General features: G+C 38.8%; 1 protein-coding gene across 1 annotated transcript; it reads left to right on the forward strand.

Moving 5' to 3' along the window:
- The first annotated feature begins 974 nt into the window (after nt 1–974).
- Nucleotides 975–18,437, forward strand: tyk2 (tyrosine kinase 2). The gene is made up of 24 exons (XM_056754038.1): nt 975–1,771; nt 2,188–2,381; nt 2,471–2,594; nt 2,678–2,816; nt 7,080–7,243; nt 7,519–7,873; nt 7,970–8,119; nt 9,275–9,432; nt 9,514–9,628; nt 10,024–10,207; nt 10,367–10,485; nt 10,693–10,860; nt 10,947–11,034; nt 11,179–11,306; nt 11,879–12,014; nt 13,257–13,408; nt 13,481–13,631; nt 13,773–13,867; nt 13,954–14,146; nt 14,238–14,356; nt 15,160–15,332; nt 16,174–16,291; nt 16,641–16,751; nt 16,834–18,437. Exons 2-24 carry the CDS (start codon nt 2,204–2,206, stop codon nt 16,975–16,977), a joined length of 3,462 nt encoding a protein of 1,153 aa, XP_056610016.1. The 5' UTR covers nt 975–1,771; nt 2,188–2,203; the 3' UTR covers nt 16,978–18,437.
- The last annotated feature ends 133 nt before the right edge of the window (nt 18,438–18,570 follow it).

Consider the following 18,570-nt stretch of genomic DNA (forward strand, 5'->3'; position numbering starts at 1 on the left):
AGAAATTACTGTAGCGAAAAAGGAAGATCAATAAGTATCCGATCATTACAATTATAAAGGGCATTTTTCTACTCTTGGAATACACTGTAACAAAAATCTTGTGAAAAAACAGTTGGCCTAAAAAAAGGGAAGTTTTAGTATATTTTAGTATACTCAACCCAGTTTATTTATGTTATTTAACATTACACTTTTACAGCATTCAGTATGTGAAAATAAAACAAAATTCCGTTCAAAGACAGTTACATTGTAGTAATATAGATAGGAAATCACGAATACAGTTTTAATAAATAAATAGTCAGTGCAACAGACTGTTTTGCTGCATAAAAAAATGCTTATTTAATTTATTTACATGCTTATTTAAGATTAGATCAACTAAACTTGGCTCTGTTCACCGCAGTAGGCTTTGTGAGACATGTTTTTATTGCTCTAATGCTTTTTGTTGTCCTAATGTTTGATACAATTGCTTCCATTATTTACCCAACTTGAAAGTCGCTTTGGATAAAAGCGTCTGCTAAATGACTTGTAAATGTTAATTTTGCTACCAAAAAACCTCGTAAAATGAAATTCAACGTTAACATCCTGCAGGTGGCGCTGTACTTAAAAAATCAACAATTCTTGTCGATTCGTTAATATGAGCTGCGTACTTATGTAATATAATATAGCATTATAATTGTATTTTATTTAACTTTATAAATCATTGCTTGTAAGCTAATTATCAAGGAAGGTAAAGGCTGCGTTCAAGAGACCTCGGAAATGGGATGTTTCCTACCACAAACACGGAAGTAAAGTATTTAGTAACATTTATTTAGAAATAAAAATAAATAAATAAAAACATTTATTTAGTAACTTTTAAACATTCATGCTACTAATGATTCAGTACATTAAAACATTAGAAGCATCTGTTAACATTAAAAGAGCGCCGTTCGGTGACATTAATAGTATGAGCAGTGTTATTTCTGAATCCTTTAAGCGTTGAAGTAAAAAGGCAGTGTTAAATGTTGAACTATTTTGAAAATGGTAATTTAACTCTAATGGGTGTTGCGCTATATAAACCCTAAACATGTTGAATGTCCAAATTTTTTTTATTTGATGAATCGTAGTACATTTTTATTTCAAACGTTAGATCTCAGTTAGCTAGGCCAAACTGTATATTTATTTATTGTATCTTCACATAAATCAGACATATACTTTGGATTTTCATGAATGCCAAAACGTCCTTAAAACAACGTTCGTTTCATTAAAGTTATATTAAACGAATTGGCTTTACGTAACTTACATAATAAAAGAAAACAGTGTACAGCTTTAAACAGATGATTAGATCGTAATACCGTGAATATAACAGAAGATAAGATCGTAATACCGTGAATTTACCAGAAGATTAGATCGTAATACCGTGTACTAACATTAAAGTCGTAATTCATTTAATCTTGTACCTTGTACAGCATGTTTAGGGAAACTAAAACGTTTAAGGACTCTTAATTTGAAAGCACCTGACTATGAACGATCCTGCGTCAAACTTTGTCAGTTTCCTATCAAGACACCAGGTCATGCGCGTTCAGAACAGCGCGTCAGTTGCGCTCACAGTGTTGTCTAAGTAGGGAGTGAACTAGGTTTTAAGACTGATGCTGTCTTTTCCCTACTGGGAACTCTGCACGTAACGAGTGTGGACACACGCAATGTCAGTTAAACGAGTGGAGATGTAAACTATTCTGAAAAAAAGAGGACAACGAAACACTGTCGGAGATAAACAGCACAATTCATCGATTTGTAGGTAAATACTGACCCTAAAATGTGTTTTCATAACTTTATACCAATACGTTTTCATCTTTGCGTGCGATCAAGTGGTAAAAACAGGAAGTAGCTTATATACAGTATGTATTGTTTGGACGCCAGGGTATGTTTACTTACACATCGCATGATTGGGCATATTAGTGGGCATATCCGTGTTATGGGATACAGTTATTGTCGACTTTATTCGTTTGTTTTGTAGTCCGAGAATTGGGATGTCAATAATAATGATTTCAAATGTTGTAGTTCACTGTCATTGCGTGTTATTCATGTGGATAGTTTGCATGACAAGTCTCCCAAACATCTCAAAAATGTAAAGACGGGAACAGGAAGAGTGTCTTGTTACTGTAAGTGGACAAAAATGGACTGGAAAACCCCTATTTTATCACACTTTGGTAGGTGCGGGACTCAATGGATGATGTCTAGACGATCACGTTCAAGAAGATCCAAATCAGGGACGTCCACAGGACTGCATGAAGGTCCTGGCATCCATGTATATCTGTTCTGGACCAAAGAAGGCGAGCGCTACCTGTCTTACCAAGAGGGCGAGGTGACGGCTGAAGATATCACCATCGATGCAGCAAAAGCTGTGGGTAGGTCTGGGTGTCAGTGAGAATGCATGCTTTTGTTTAGATTTTTTTGTTTCGTGGCAGTGGTTTGAAGTGTTTTCTCTTTTTCTCAGATATCACTCCGGTCTGTCATGCCTTGTTTGCGCTGTACGACCCCGTTTCCTTATGTTGGTACAGCCCCAATCACAGATTTAACACAGAAAACCAGTCGAGCCTGTTGCTGCATTTTCGTATGAGGTGAGTGTGTTTGTGAGTGTGTTCGTGTAGAGATACATTCAACTGTTAAAACAGCTTATGTTTGTGGATATTATCTCTTGTAGATTTTACTTCCGTAACTGGCACGGCTTGGGAGAAAATGAGCCAACTGTGACGCGTCATGCCCTGAGGACTGGAAATGGGGCGGAACAGATAACATCTCCTCTGCTGGAGATGACCTCTCTGGAGTACCTGTTCGCCCAGGTGATTTTCAAGGAGCTCTCATTTTCCAATGATAATCCAAACGGCCATTTATTCCCACTTTATTCGACACCTGTGCACAACATTTTGGCAGACACGATTATGCATTGAAGGAAAAGTTCACCTCAAAATCAAAATTTTTACTCGCCCACATGAAGTTCAACATGTTTTAAGACCTCCCGGCGGCTTTGGAACACTAATAAAGATATTTTAGGTGACATCCATCATTAAATTGGACCATCCGCTCATAGTGCCTCAATTGAATTTTGTTGAAGTGATGACAATACTTTATGTTGGAAAAACAATCCAAAATATCGACTTTACTTTGACTCCCCTGTCTTCTCAGTATATGTTGCGCGTTTACGAGGGCACTGCGAAACATGCGCATTCCGTTTTTGAATATAACGATTAAAGTCGTTTTTTTGTTAAGTTATTTACTATTAACATGTTTTCGCTATATCAGACAAAACATAACAAAATGCACATTGTATGTAAAATTATCTACATGTCATGTCTCAAGATATAGAAAAAACTACCTCCAATTGGTTAAATCTGAGATGCATTTGATAAGATTTTAGTGGTCTTCTGAAAATGCATTTGAAGTTTGCATTGTTTTTGTAAACACTGGGTATAATAAAAGATATGAATACCAAAAACTTTTCACCTAAAAATACCAATCAAATTCCACGCGAAGGTTCAATTATCCAAAATTAGTTCTTGAATTTTCAGACTATTTCAATTTTATCTTAAAGGGATATATCAGCCGAGAAACAAAGTTTACCCATGTTTTACTCACCCTCAAGTCATCCTTACTGAATGTGTTTTTCCGGTCAATATGTTTTTTACACAAAGGAGACGGTTTCCTATTGGAACAAAAGGAAAAATGCCTGTATCGTCATAGCTTTATTATAGCAATATTTTATTATATCTTTTCATGTGACAGCACTGAAGAAATGACCGTTTGCTTCAATGTCAAGTAGTGAGTGCACAGCTTGTATAACAGTGTTTATTTGCTGTCCCCTTAAAATAACTCAAAACACAGCCATTAATGTCAAAACTGCTGGCAACAAAATTGAGTACACTTAGTGAAAATGTCCAAATTGGGGCCAAATATTTCAATATTGTCAATATTTTGTGTGGCCATCATTATTTTTCAGCACTGCCTTAACCCTCTTGGGCATTGAGTTCACCAGAGCTTCACAGGATGCCACTGGAGTCCTCTTCAACTCCTCCATGACGACATCACAGAGCTGGTGGATTAGAGACCTTGCGCTCCTCCACCTTCCGTTTGATGCCCCATAGAGGCTCAATAGGGTTTAGGTCTTCACCTTTACCCTCAGCTTCTTTAGCACGGCAGTGGTCGTCTTAGAGCTGTGTTTCGGATTGTTATCATCTGTTCTGAGTGGAACCTGTCCGGCTAAACCGCTGCATGGTCATGGTGACCGTGCTGCAGCTCAGTGAGCCTAAGCCATCTTTATGTAGAGCAACAATTCATTTTTTTTAGATCCTCAGAGAGTTCTTTGCCATGTTGAACTTCCAGTGAGCCGTATGATAGAGTGAGAGCAATAACACCAAATTTAACACACCTGCTCCCCATTCACACCTGAGACCTTTTAACACTAACAAATCACATGACACCGGGGAGGGAAAATGGCTAATAGGCCTTTTTCACATGACGTCACGCATCTTCCGTTCCGCCGTGAAGCCGTGTAGCGTTACTTCCGCTAGCGCCTCAGAATGGACTTTACGAAGTCCCTCGCACATCTGCCCCAAATACGGCTAGAGGATGTACAACATCTTGCAGACAAATCTTCGCTTACGACAATATCAAAGGTAGATAAAGGATAAAAATTATTTGTCGAACAGTACCTGTTTGATTACAAAGGTAAGTGTTTTGTTTTCTATTTGTGTTAGCGAAGGTGCTACGATAAGTACTTGAATACGTGTTCTGTCAGTTTTGTTTTCATTGTTGTTAAATTCCACGAGACGGCAAAATCCTTGTTTGTCGTAAGAAGGATTTTATGATACACTGCTTTTCGAAAAGGCGGAAGTTAAGTTACGACATTGTGAAAAGGGTGTATTGAGCCCAATTTGGACATTTTCACTAAGCGGTGTACTCGCTTTGTTGCCAGCAGTTTATACATTAATGCTGTGTGTTGAGTTATTTTGAGGGGACAGCAAATAAACACTGTTATACAAGCTCTACACTCATTTCTTCAGTGTTGTCACATGAAAAGATATTTACAAAAATATGAGGTGTGTACTTCTGTGAGATACTCTAACTCCGACTGTAATATTCTTCAAGAAGTCATATTCAGTTAGGATGCCTTGAGGGTGAGTAAAACATGGGAACATTTTGTTCCTTGGCTGAAATGTCCCTTCAATACTGCCATGTACAAGAAAGTTTGTGTTTTTTTAACAAACTGTGATGTTTGGATATTTTCTTGTTCAAACAAAAGTGCAAAGTGTGGTCCTTGGTGATTTATTAAATGCAATTTGGCAGGTGCCACGTCTTTGAAAGTACAAAACACAGATACAGGCAACACAAAAGTGATCCCTGCAACTCCTGATGACTCTCTTATGTATTGGTTTGATAAATGTTGTGGATGCACCCGTTTGGTATTGCAATATTTAGTATTGGAAATGGTTTGACAGTGTTAGGGCTAATGATAGTGCAGTAATTTTGTGTGGCTCATTAGCGCGGTGTGCAATATTACCGCATTCAATCCCGTTTTGAGTGCCACATAGATAAGCTCTGCTGTTGGGCTCTTATTGTGAAGTATACATTTGTGGTTTACCAACAAAGACAACTGTTTAAAAACCAGGGAAACACTACATATTTTATATGTTTTATATATATGTTCCAAAATGAGATAACTCTGTTTTTTTTAATTCAAAACTCATGTTTTTATTTTGTCACACCGTGTCTACACCGAACGCGACAGGCGCAACGTGACATCCGGTGTGGACAAAATTTAAATTGGATTTGTGTTCAAATGCGTTTCTTATATCTTTTGTAGTATCGCATGGTGCCGGGCACGTTCGGTGTAGACACAGTGTTAGTTAAATGTATTTTTTGGTTATTATGGCTTAAATCAGAACAAACCACATGCAGTTTGATTGATATTTTATGAACATGATTTTTGAAAAACTTTAAAAACGGAGTTATCTTATTTTGGAACCAAACTCTTCATATATACACTCACCTTAAAGGATTATTAGGAACACCTGTTCAATTTCACATTAATGTAATTATGGTGGTGGTGTAACGGTGTGGGGGATGCTTTCTTGGCACACTTTAGGCCCCTTAGTGCCAATTGGGCATCGTTTAAATGCCACGGCCTACCTGAGCATTGTTTCTGACCATGTCCATACCTTTATGAACACTATGTACCCATACTCTGATGGCTACTTCCAGCAGGATAATGCACCATGACACAAAGCTCGAATAATTTCAAATTGGTTTCATGAACATAAGAATGAGTTCACCGTACTAAAATGGCCCCCACAGTCACCAGATCTCAACCCAAGTGATACTGCTTTGGGTCCACTAGACCTACAAACATTGGCTGAGCAACAAAACCATAAAATCATTAAAGGCTTCATTTATTTAGGAGCAAAACAAGTCATGAAGAGGCTTATTTTGCTATCAAAACGTTTATTTGTTTTGTCCGCATTGTTTTCATTGTTTGTGGTCTTGTAGTGTGAGTTACACACAGAAGATCTTGCACGTTATCTGTTGTTCCAAAGGATGAGATACGTAAGATTCACTCAATGAAACGGTGCAGGAGAGAATGAAGTTTTTTTATAATAAAGTTGATCCTTTACTTAAGCTAGACTTGAAGTAGGCTATACAGTACATGGTCTAAACATGCTTTTGATTTGGTTCAAAGGCGAATATTTACTGAGCTGCTCATTTAAAATGACAGCGCATGGTCAAAGTAAACATTGACTAGAAAATGAACAATTTCGCCTAGGCATCTAAGTGATGTTCCGGTCATCATATCATTTAAGCTCTGTGTTAAAGACTCACTATGGCATTGCTTTTCAGATATCTAGCTTACACAAAGACCATGCTGATGTATTATTGACAACTTGTTGTTTAAGTGAAGTGTGAAGATCGACGTAGAATCAATATCAGTATATTTTAATATAAAAAAGATGTTTTAACCGAAATGAAAGTGTTCAAAAATAAATAATATTACAAAAAGTCTTGAAATTGTTCATTTAAAACGATTCAATCTAATATATTTGTTCTGTCACCAGGCTAAACAGGATTTTGTGAATGACTTTGCGTGTTTGGATAAAGTGAGGGGAGAAGAAGAGATCAGTCGCTTTAAGAATGAATGTCTGGGTATGGCAGTTCTTCATCTCTCTCATACGGCCCTGCAGACTGGCTGCTCTCTACAGGATGTGGCCAAACAGACCAGGTGCAGAATTTAGCTTCCTTCACTGGAGAAGGTGTAAGAGAGTACTTTCTAAAAGGGGAAGTGAAAAATAAAATGCTTGCATATTGTTCATTTTTTCAGTAAGCTTAGGCATTATTAGTTTGTCTTAATGATCATTTATACGGCCCTTGGAATGAAAAGAATGCTTCAAAGTACCTTAAGACAAATATCTGCACACAGGGGACATAATTGTCCTAACTAATTTCATTAGATCATTCCAACAAGCATACTGACAGATCTTGTGTGCCATCTTTCAGCTTTCTCCGTTGCATTCCCCGATCGTTTTCCCAACACATCGCCCGAAACAACGTCCTGACGAAGTTCCGGATTCACAGAGTCTTTGCAAAATTTGTGCGCCGCTTCCAGCAGCACACGGTCAGCTTAGGGAAGCTTGGATCGCAGGATGTCCTATACAAGTATCTGTCCACTCTGGAACGCTTGGCACCCGAGTTTGGAATCGAGACTTTCTCTGTGTCGCATCTTTACATAAGAAACGATGGAGATGACAGTGAGCCCCACATCAAGATACCAGAGGAGCCAGTGAACAGCGGAAGTACTCATGAGATCAGGGTGTCCGGGTCGACGGGGATATGGTGGAGGAAGCTGACTCGGGTATGGTGCTGGATTTGATATTTGACCTCGTGTCTGTATGTTTTGAAGTGTGCGCTCAGATTTTTCCCATTTTGATTGTCGTTGTTGAATTTCTAGGACCACTACATTGCCAATCAGAGGAATGATGCACAGGTTGATGAGCAGGGTGTTGACACTTGGAAATCCTTCTGTGACTTCCCGGCGATCTCTCATATTGCCATCACAGGCGTCAATGTCTGTATTAGTCGGCAGGACAACATGTTAATGGTAAGAATTGTCTCAATTTGGGCATCCACGTACGTTTATAGGCTGCTTTTCTTCTGAAACCTTGTATCTCCATATTTTGTCTTTTATTCTTCGCCATGAATCATTATTATTAACTCATTCACTGCCATTGACGAGTTATCTCGTCAATTAAAAAAAATGCCTCCCCGCCATAGACGAGTTATTACGCCAATCAGTAACTCTACAGTAACTGTTGTACAGCAGGTGGCGCTATTACACACCTTTGGGAAAAAGTACAGAATCCCAGAACCTAGAACGTATATGTTTTAGCAGTTTTTAATGATTGTTCAGAGTGGAATCTGGGCGGAATCTTTGACAAAAAACGTAAATTATCTCGGCTGTTTAATCAAAGTGATGCCGTTTTGAAGAAACCTACCCACATCTACGGAGTGATAAAAACGAACAAATGAAGATAGCAGAATACGGTTTCTTTTGTTTAAAAGCTGAGACTCAGTTCTTTCATTTGACATATTGTTTGTCCATATATTCTTTACAGAAAATTTACTGTGAGCCATTAAAATTGGATGAAAATGTCAAAAAACGCTGGCGTAGGCTTTTTTTTTTAAAGGCTGGCGTCGAATGAGTTAATCACTCTTTCTGTTTGTTACTATATTTTGCAAATATCAATTAAAAGAGCTTGTCAACTTTCAGAACACCATATTAGATCATTTAAAAAAACTGTTGATGATGGACAAACAAGGTTTCGGAAGGACAGCGACGATACGATTACAAGAAAACATGTGAAGTTGACGCAGCACTCCCCTAAAAGTCTTTTGTCTAGTGTTGCACTTGAGTCGTTCGTTGACATATTTGTGGCAGGCGGAGCTGCCACCCTCACCATACAAGTACATATTTGTGATCTAAGTAGAAGTGGTGATGTCACTATTTGCTGATAGAGAAATACGTTGGATATCAGCTTTCACTCGCACAAGCAATTCCTCTAACATCTTTTGAAGCACATGCATTTTTTGTGCATGTCACAGACACCACAACACAAGTACTTCACTCATAGGAACGTATAAATGAATAGTTTTCATCTTCCTGTATAAGCGGTTTAAACAATACTTGCGCAAAGCTTTGTATTTCAACTTTGGTGTTTTGATATGTCACCGACTCACAAACACTGGTGTTTTTCAGGACGTATGCTTGGGCTCCAGTCTAGAGGCTCACTCTCTGGTCTCGCTGCTTGACGGATACTTTCGACTTACAGCCGACGCACATCATTATCTGTGTTGTGATGTTGCCCCGCCTAGATTGGTTCTCAGCGAGGTCAACGGCCTGCACGGTCCCATTCTGTACGTGCACGGACTTGCATTTTCATACTCTGATGGTTCTTCTGGTCTTACTAATATGTTTGCTCTTTTCGCTACTTTTAGGGACGATTTTGTGCTTCAGAAACTAAAGAAAGAGGCAGATGAAGGAACGTTTATCGTGCGCTGGAGTCTGTTAGATTACCATCGCATAATCCTCGCAGCTCTGAGTAGGACAAAGGTACTGCTTTAGTTCTGCTGTAGGGCTGTTAACATGTGTACTGATAATGAGTTTGTTTGACTGGAGGAAGAACTGGATGTGTAATGCGTGCAGTATTTTTATGGTGCTTGCTTTTACCGTAGTTCATAAGTACATGATGTGTGTACATCAGTAAATGACTTGTGGTTTCGGTAGATAATGGGTTCTGTTTTTTTTCTTTCAAGCAATCAGATTATTGATGTTAGACATTAAAGAACGAGAGAACATCAAATCATGGGGACTCAGGGGGGGAATATTGCATTAGAAAATGCATGGCTAGAATTATGAGAGTCAAATCGATGCATTTTTACACCTCAAGGAGTAAAAGTGATTTTACAAGTATCTTGCTGAAGTATGTTTGCTAATTGACTTGGCAGGATGGCGAAAGTCCAGTACACAAGCAGTTCAGAATTACACAGAAGGGCTTTGTGTTCATACTGGAGGGCTGGGGGAAAGAGTTCACCAGCATAAAGCAGCTCACCGACAGTCTGAAGACCTTCGTACTGAAGTCTGGAGATGACAGTTTCACTGTGAAGAGGTGCTGCTTGCCCAGACCAGGAGGTGATCACTGTGTTTGTGTGTTTTCCACTTGGCAGACTTTCACAATAACGCCTCTGAGTCACCCTGAGCTGTCTTAGATAATGGCAGATTCCACTGAAAAGCTTGTGATGCACATCAATCGGTGACTAATCCCTCAAACATTTTACGCTTGTATTGCAGAGCTGTCCAACCTTCTAGTGTTGAGAAAAGGTGCCAACAGTGGTGTTAAACCCATCTCTGAAACCCTCAACTTGAGCCAGCTGAGGTTCCATCAGATTAAAGACAAGGAGTTTACAAAGGTAGGAGATAGTGTGCTTATTGGGAATACTGTATGGTTCCTAAACAAGATAAACTTGTCAAACTCAATCAACATCATCAGGTGAAATTTTAAATATCGATATGGATCGGTTTTACTAGATTGGTTGCGCTGATAAGATAAAGCGAAATCACAATGCATGTTAGTATGTCATTTTTCAAACGTGTTGACATGTTTTTGGTGCATGTAGGAACAGCACCTGGGACGTGGCACCAGGACTAACATCTATGCGGGCTGGCTGAACGTCCAAAGCATTACTGAAGACGACAATGAGGAGGCAAATAACAATCACAGCGAAAAGAACGTCATCCGAGTTGTTCTTAAAATTCTCGACCAGAGCCACAAGGATATAGCGCTTGTGAGTTACACATTCTCTCCTTTATGGATTATTGCTTGTTCTGGTGTATTTTACAAAATCTCACTGTCTCGATTATTTTTCTTTAGGCGTTCTTTGAGACGGCGAGTCTCATGAGTCAGGTGTCTCACTGTCATCTGGTGTTTGTGCATGGAGTTTCAGTCAAGGGATCTGAGAGTGAGTGCCCTTTGACTTCCTCTTTTAAAGGCCACGAGTGTTATCAAAGCTGTTCGGTGTTTTTTTCACCTTTTAAGCACAAAATGTTCTATTTGTGACACGTCAGACGGGTTATGTATCTGTTGTGGCTGGTTTTCTGAACAGACATCATGGTGGAGGAGTTTGTGGAGTTTGGCCCTTTAGATGAGTTCCTGCACAGAGAGAAAGCTCGTGTCACTCCTCCGTGGAAATTTACTGTTGCTAAACAGCTGGCCAGCGCTCTCGGCTATCTTGTGAGTGAATAAAGAATACATCCATTTACATCAGTCCAAAAATCTATTGATGCTCCTCTCATTCTGTCTCGTTTATCTGCATTTGAGAGAATATGTTATGAAAACTGTTGTTTTAATTTATTTCTAGGGTTATTATTACCAAAACAAGAAATTATGTTATGCAATAAAAAAAAAGGAAGTGTGTGAGATGTTGTAGTAATTATTAAGCAAACAATTATGTAAATGATTAAACAAATAATTGCGTAATATGCATTTGTAAAGTAAACTTACTTTTTATTGCGCATATCATTTATAAAGAGTTTTGACATTGGATAACTCAATCTCAAAGAAAAGTTATGAACAAAAAACGATATTACAGATCCAATTTAAACAAACCAATTAAAATGTGTATTGTAACAATTTATTAACTCTAATAACAATTATTCATAAGACATAACAATGCATTATATGGTGCATTACAATGCTTTAAAACTACCTTTATAATGCATTATACATACATGCTTCAAGGAAAATGTTACCAACATTTCTTTATGTGCCTCACCCATTCACGCCTCATTTCTTTATCTACACAGGAGACCAAGAGTTTGGTACACGGTAATGTCTGTGGCAAGAACATTCTAGTGGTCAGGAAGGGTTTGGAAGACGGGAAGTCCCCTTTCGTGAAGCTTAGTGACCCGGGTATTTCTATCACGGCTCTTTCTCGCGCAGGTAACTTTGAACTCTGTATTGCTTTTTTTTACTCGTACACAATATATGTGACTGTAGTATAAGGAACAACACAGCTCACTAGAGTGCTTGATTCTTTTTGGTCAGCTGTGAGATTTGTGACCCTGGACCACAACACCGGTCATAAGGGTCAATTTGAATTTGAAAACCTGAAATTTACAAAATATCTTCATGGAAGATGATCTTTACATATTAACCTAATGTTTTAGCATAAAAGAAAAACAACTACAAAATATTGTTGGCTTTCGCTATAGATATACCTGTGCTACAACTGGTTTTGTGGTCCAGGGTCACATGTAGTGAAAAAAACAGCCACTAAAATGGATATGCGACCATTATACAGTACTGTGAGATACTTTGACCAGTGCTGCTGTAATTGTTTCTCAAGCTGTCAATTATCATGTGGCAAGTATTAATGTAATAAGTGGGATAATGCACATCCAGCCGGTTCACTACACAACAAGTATTGTGCACGAACAGCAAAAATGTGGTATATATTTCAATTTAAATATACCCAAATTCCTGATCGTCCTGTCTGTCCTGATTTACATCATGTTTATGATACAGGTGTTACAGAGCACACCCTGTACTGTACCTCTCTATCTGTGTCAGTACTCTGTTTACTTCACTTCACTCATCACCACTGTTTACTTACATCATATTCTCTCATGATAGAACAGGAAGTGCAGAACTAACCACTTCCTTATGGTGAGGATGGCTTCTGTCGAGTACATTTATAAAAGTCAGGAGAATGTTATTGACAACCCCGAGGCTGGTGTCCAGAATACATTGTTACAAAATTTGAGCCTAAATTCATAAGAATTGCAAATAAATTACGCTTAAATTGTGACGTTTGTTAAAAAGCTGTCCTGTTACTTTATTTGTATGATGATATGTTGCGCATTGAACGATAAAAGGAGTGAGAAAACTCTTGGACTTAGACTGAAGGAGTCAACTAATATCAAATGCCACTTTTTTTAACAAAATTGTGCTCGGCAGCCCAGCGGAACTTATCTCAGTTATCTGCGTTTCCACAGAATGGAAAGCTGGGGGTTGACATAACTTGCTACGTTTCGCCTGCAACGTCTACTAACACGACATATGTAGTGCTTCAAAACTTATGAAAAAAACCAAGGCATTCTGTGTCCAGAAGCACTTAATTTTTTCAGAGCAACCTCCCAGAACATATTTTGAAATCATGTTTTGCTGGTGTTTTACATGAAGAACGTGTAGAGCGCATCCCGTGGATCGCTCCTGAGTGCATCGCCGATGTGGCGCATTTAGGAATTGCTGCCGACCAGTGGAGCTTTGGTGCCACTCTCCTGGAAATCTGCAACAACGGAGATCTGCCCATCAGTGGCAGCACGCTACCAGAGGTACTACTGCCCCCCCAGCTCTCCGTCTGTGTGTGTGGGCTTGCACACTCTCACTGTCCTCTCTCTTTACAGAAAGAACGTTTCTATGAGACACAGAGTCGATTGGCTGTGCCCTCGTCTCAAGAGCTGGCAACCTTTATCAGCCGGTGTCTGACGTACGACTCTGCTGCCAGACCATCCTTCCGGACGATTCTGAGAGAGCTGACAGACATTCAGATAAAAAGTGTGTCCTTTATAATGCACGAAGCCAGTTTATGACTGTGTTTTTGTCTATCTACATTTTTAGAAATTGATAGACTTGAAATGCCTATATAGCGTGATTATATCAGTGAGAAATTTATACTGTTTTTGTCTTTGCTCAAAGATCCAGATATTTTGCCTGATTGCGAGTCACTTTCACACAAAGATCCTAGTATCTTTTACAAACGTTACCTGAAGAAGATCAGAGATCTGGGAGAGGTCAGTTTTCCATTTTGCTTAAAAGACTGTGTTTGGGTATCTCGCTCACTCATATGTCCATTTCATAGTTCTCATACTGTGTTTAGGGGCACTTTGGAAAAGTAATGCTGTATGTGTATGATCCTGACAATGATGGAACCGGAGAGTATGTGGCAATTAAGGCGCTGAAACAGGAGGGCAGTGGTAACCTACATGATTCCTGGCTGAAGGAGATTGAAATACTGAAATCACTTTACCACACAAATATCGTCAAGTACAAGGGGTGCTGTACTGAGCTGGGTAAGCAGAACTGCTTTTTCTTAGGCACCATGAAATCAAATTGAATCTGTTTAACAAGTCTTTCATATGAGCATATGTTGTGTCGTGTCAGGTGGACAGGTGGTTCAGTTAATCATGGAATACCTTCCGCTGGGAAGCCTCAGAGACTACCTGCCTAAACATCGCTTGGGAATTGCACAAAGTCTCCTATTCGCAGAGCAGATCTGTATGGTGAGTTCACGTGTCACTCACTATTCCCCCATATGAGGAACTATGTGACGTTCACTATGTGATTTTGGACAGGAAATGTGTTAAGGGTCCAGTTTGTAATTTTTTTGGATGATCTATAAATAGAAATGAAATATAATATACATAACTATGTGTTCAGAGGTGTGTAAAGACCTTACATAATGAAGCGTTATGTTTTATGACCTTAGAATTAGCTTTTTCTATCAAAATACACCACAAGTCCCCTTACATGGAAATTACCATGTTGTTTCTACAGTAGCCCTAAACGGACGAACTGCTGCGAAAACAGCTTAGTTCTGTGTCAGCCACCATAGTGCTTCGAAAGGGAGGAGGGGTGGAGTGAGCCGTTGGTTGCAATTCGCAACCTCACCTCTAGATGCCGCTAGAAAAATCAAACAAGAGTCCTTTAAATGCCTCTTGCTTGTGGTTTTCACAGATCTCATGAGCTGTGATAAGATAAATACAAGCAAAATTTCCCCAAATGCAAGCTCAGTCCTTTGGGCTGACGCTGACACTCAGTGTTACTATAGCAACCATTTTAGATATACAAATTATGGACTAAACTGTCTGAACAAACAGATCAAATTTGCATAATGACAATGAGTCATTGCGAAAATCCCAAAATATGTGCAAACAAAACCTACAGCAATATTCAACCTTTTTATTTAACACATTGGAGTTATGGACCTAATTCGTCCAAATGAACGCACTTTGCAAATGCAGTAATGTGTGATCAAATCTAATAGTCCCTAATCGGGTACTTCATGTGTTTCATTGCACCGTAGGGGATGGATTATCTGCACTCCAAACGGTACATCCACAGGGATTTGGCTGCAAGGAATGTTTTGGTGGAGAATGAAAACGTTGTTAAAATCGGTGACTTTGGCCTGACAAAGTACATTCCTGAAGGAGATATCTACTACCGTGTGCGTGAGGATGGAGATAGCCCTGTGTTCTGGTAAGTTTACTGATGGAGACATGACATGTTGATGATATTCTGCACTGAGTATGCTTACATGAGTAAAACCTGAACCCTTTCATGTTTGTTAAAGAGTATATAACTAGGGATTTTTAGGGTCCTACTTTGGTTTATGGGAGTGTCCGACAACAAGTTTATGTACATAGAAAGTGTAAAAACATGATTATTTTGTAACAAAAGGCAGTTATTCTTACCTTACTTCTTGACTGACTCTCAAATGATTCGTTCCGCGATTCATCTTTCTGGTCCCCTCCTTTCCGCTAGCCTAGTCTGATGTGATTGGTCAGATGGTCTAGTCTGCTGTGAATTGTCTACCGCGAATGAGGCTCACGAGCTACAGTCTTTGGGGGAGAAGAGTGAAGTTTTCGCGTGCAGTCCTAGCAAAACATAGTCGGGGACTATATATAGTGACATAAATCAGTGGCGGTTCGCGAATCGGACGACCCGTTTGCGTGATTTAGAGTCGACTCCCTTTTTCCAAGCCAATAACTTTGATATTCATCCCCGTTCGGATTTACAATTTGGCAGACTGCTTACTTTCAAACACGACAACATTACACACTGCATGAGATGTAATTATCACGATCTCATGTAATGTACTCTTTAATGGATTTATGGACCATAATTGGATTTAAGTGGGCTGTTGAAAGCATAAATCTGTTTAATGTTGATTGATTTAGGAAACGTTGATATAATCTAATGATTGCGTAGAAATAAAAAATATTCCATTACAAATAAAGGCTTCGTTGAAAAGCTTATAAAAATTCAATTTTGCTTTATTATTATCTCTGGCTTACTAACAAATTTATGTTTTTTTTAGGTATGCTATAGAGTGCCTGAAGGATAGCAAGTTTTCCTTTTCTTCTGATGTTTGGTCCTTTGCTGTGACACTGTATGAGATTTTGACCCACTGTAACCATAACAAGAGCCCACCTTCAGTAAGTCTAAACAATCCTTTTGTCATTCACATACATTTCACTGCTGGTTGTATATTCTTTATATAACTGTGTATGTGACACATAAAAATCTTGAATTACTCGCCTCAGACCTGCATGACTTTCTCTCTTCTGCACAACATAAATGATGATATTTTGAAGAACGTTGGTAACCGAACAACACTGTCCCCAATAACTTCTATTTTATAAAAACACAATCACAGAGACACAGATCTTCTTTTGTGGTTGACAGGTTTTGAATGACACGAGGGTGAATAAATGACGACAGAATTTACATTTTTGGGTAAACTTCTCATGTATGGTAATGGATATATCACTTTGTGTTCCTTAGAAATTATTTGACATGATTGGAATGGTTCAGGGTCAGATGACTGTGGTCAAACTCATTAAACTCCTGGAGGAAAACAGAAGACTGCCCCGCCCGGGAGACTGTCCTCCTGAGGTAGTGTTGCACACGTATTCACATTTGCTTATTTACACATCTCATAGATGGCAGATTCATCGCCTGATTCATCTCTCCACAGGTGTATTCGCTGATGGAGCAGTGCTGGGATTTAAACCCTCAACAGCGTCCATCTTTCAGTTCGTTAGCTAAGGACTTGATGGACTTCCGGCGAACTTACGAACAGCAACCGTCTGTGCAGCTCGCTCAGATCAACCATCGCTGACATGCTCTCTCTCTCTCTCTCTGTTCTTCTCACAGAGTCCAACCACAAAACTCTTTGTTTTGAGTGCGACCACAGGTGTGTGTTTTTAAATGTGCTAGTGAAGCCACTTAGCCTTTAACTGCTGAAACAGTGCTGGTGCTAATGAGAGCTGGTTTTCCCGTGAACTTCTCTCTGTGACGGTGTTACTACATAACATGCTAACAAACATCCAGCACCACTTTTAAATTCATAGTGCCTTGTAATATATTCCTTGATAACGGCTGGAATGTTTTGGAATGTTTACGTTTGTTTTAAGTTGTTGTTTTGAAAACTGTACATAGTGAGGATATTATTATGCCATGGCTTTTGATGTTAGTCGTTCATGGTTACGGATTCATGATTCGGAAGAGGTTTCAGGGGCCTGGCCGTTGTTCTGGATCCCCAGTTTTGGAACACACTGTTATGGATTTAGCACAGGCACTCTGTCGGTGAAAAAGGGGTTCATGTAACCTGAAGTCAAGTGTCTTACTGTTAAAACCATAATAACAGAAGAACGCTCAGCTGTGGACTCTATTCATTCATTGTATATATACATGGTAAATATGTATTTCCCAACATTTTGTATGTAAATACTTTCAGGTGCGTTTGGTTTTGTGTTTACTTACACTTTACCCAAGCCTACTGGTACTTATTGGGAGTTTAAGAACTTGTTTACACTTTGTATTTATGTGGGACCAGAATCTGAAATGTTGTCTATAGATGATTTCACCGGCAACAACAAAAACACATGTTATGTGGCCCAAACTTAACTTCTGGTAGACCTCGCAAAGTATCAATAATTGAGACGCTTTCATTTAAATACAATTAATATACTATTAAATATTTATATAAAATAAAAGGTTCTATTATAACCAAACACAGATCAAACGGTAACTTGTCCTAATAGGCAGTCAGGGAAGCAATGTGGTTTTTTAAGCAAAACTTTATTTGCCTACGATGTATATTTAGACTTTTTAGATTGGTACAAAAGAAGTCGGCAGTTTACATAAAGGTTTGCTTTGCATCTGCGCGATTTGTTCCACTGATGCTGACGTAATTTTAATATTATGCAGAAAAAAGAGCTGCAATTAGTTATCTGGGTACAGACGCTACTTCATGCAGACCGATGTAAACATGCTGTGTTCCGATTGGTTGAGGATCCCCTTTGATGGGATCACCGTGATCGCATGTAAATGTCAAGTGTAAACAGAGCCTCATTACTGTGAAATGAAAGCCTTAAGACTATGAGATTTAGATGTGTACAGTCTGATTTGAATGTTGCTTTTTATTTATTTTCCCTCTTTTTTTTGTAAACCGTGCAATTCTTTCTTTGTTTTATGGGCATTTGTACAACAACTTACATGAAATTCTACAGCCATAATGTCACACTGAATGTATCAATATAAACTTTTAATAAATGTGACTATTGAAAGTGTGTTAAATGAAGTGTTTGAATGTATGTGAACTTTATGGATTGGTAGTAACTAGTTTTATAGAAAATACCCTTCTTCCCATTTTTAAGATAATGGTAAACAAAAGACATGCAGTAATTAAGAACATGTATAGCACAAACAT

Source organism: Triplophysa dalaica, chromosome 7 (genome assembly GCF_015846415.1).
Source record: "Triplophysa dalaica isolate WHDGS20190420 chromosome 7, ASM1584641v1, whole genome shotgun sequence".
NCBI lineage: Eukaryota > Metazoa > Chordata > Actinopteri > Cypriniformes > Nemacheilidae > Triplophysa > Triplophysa dalaica.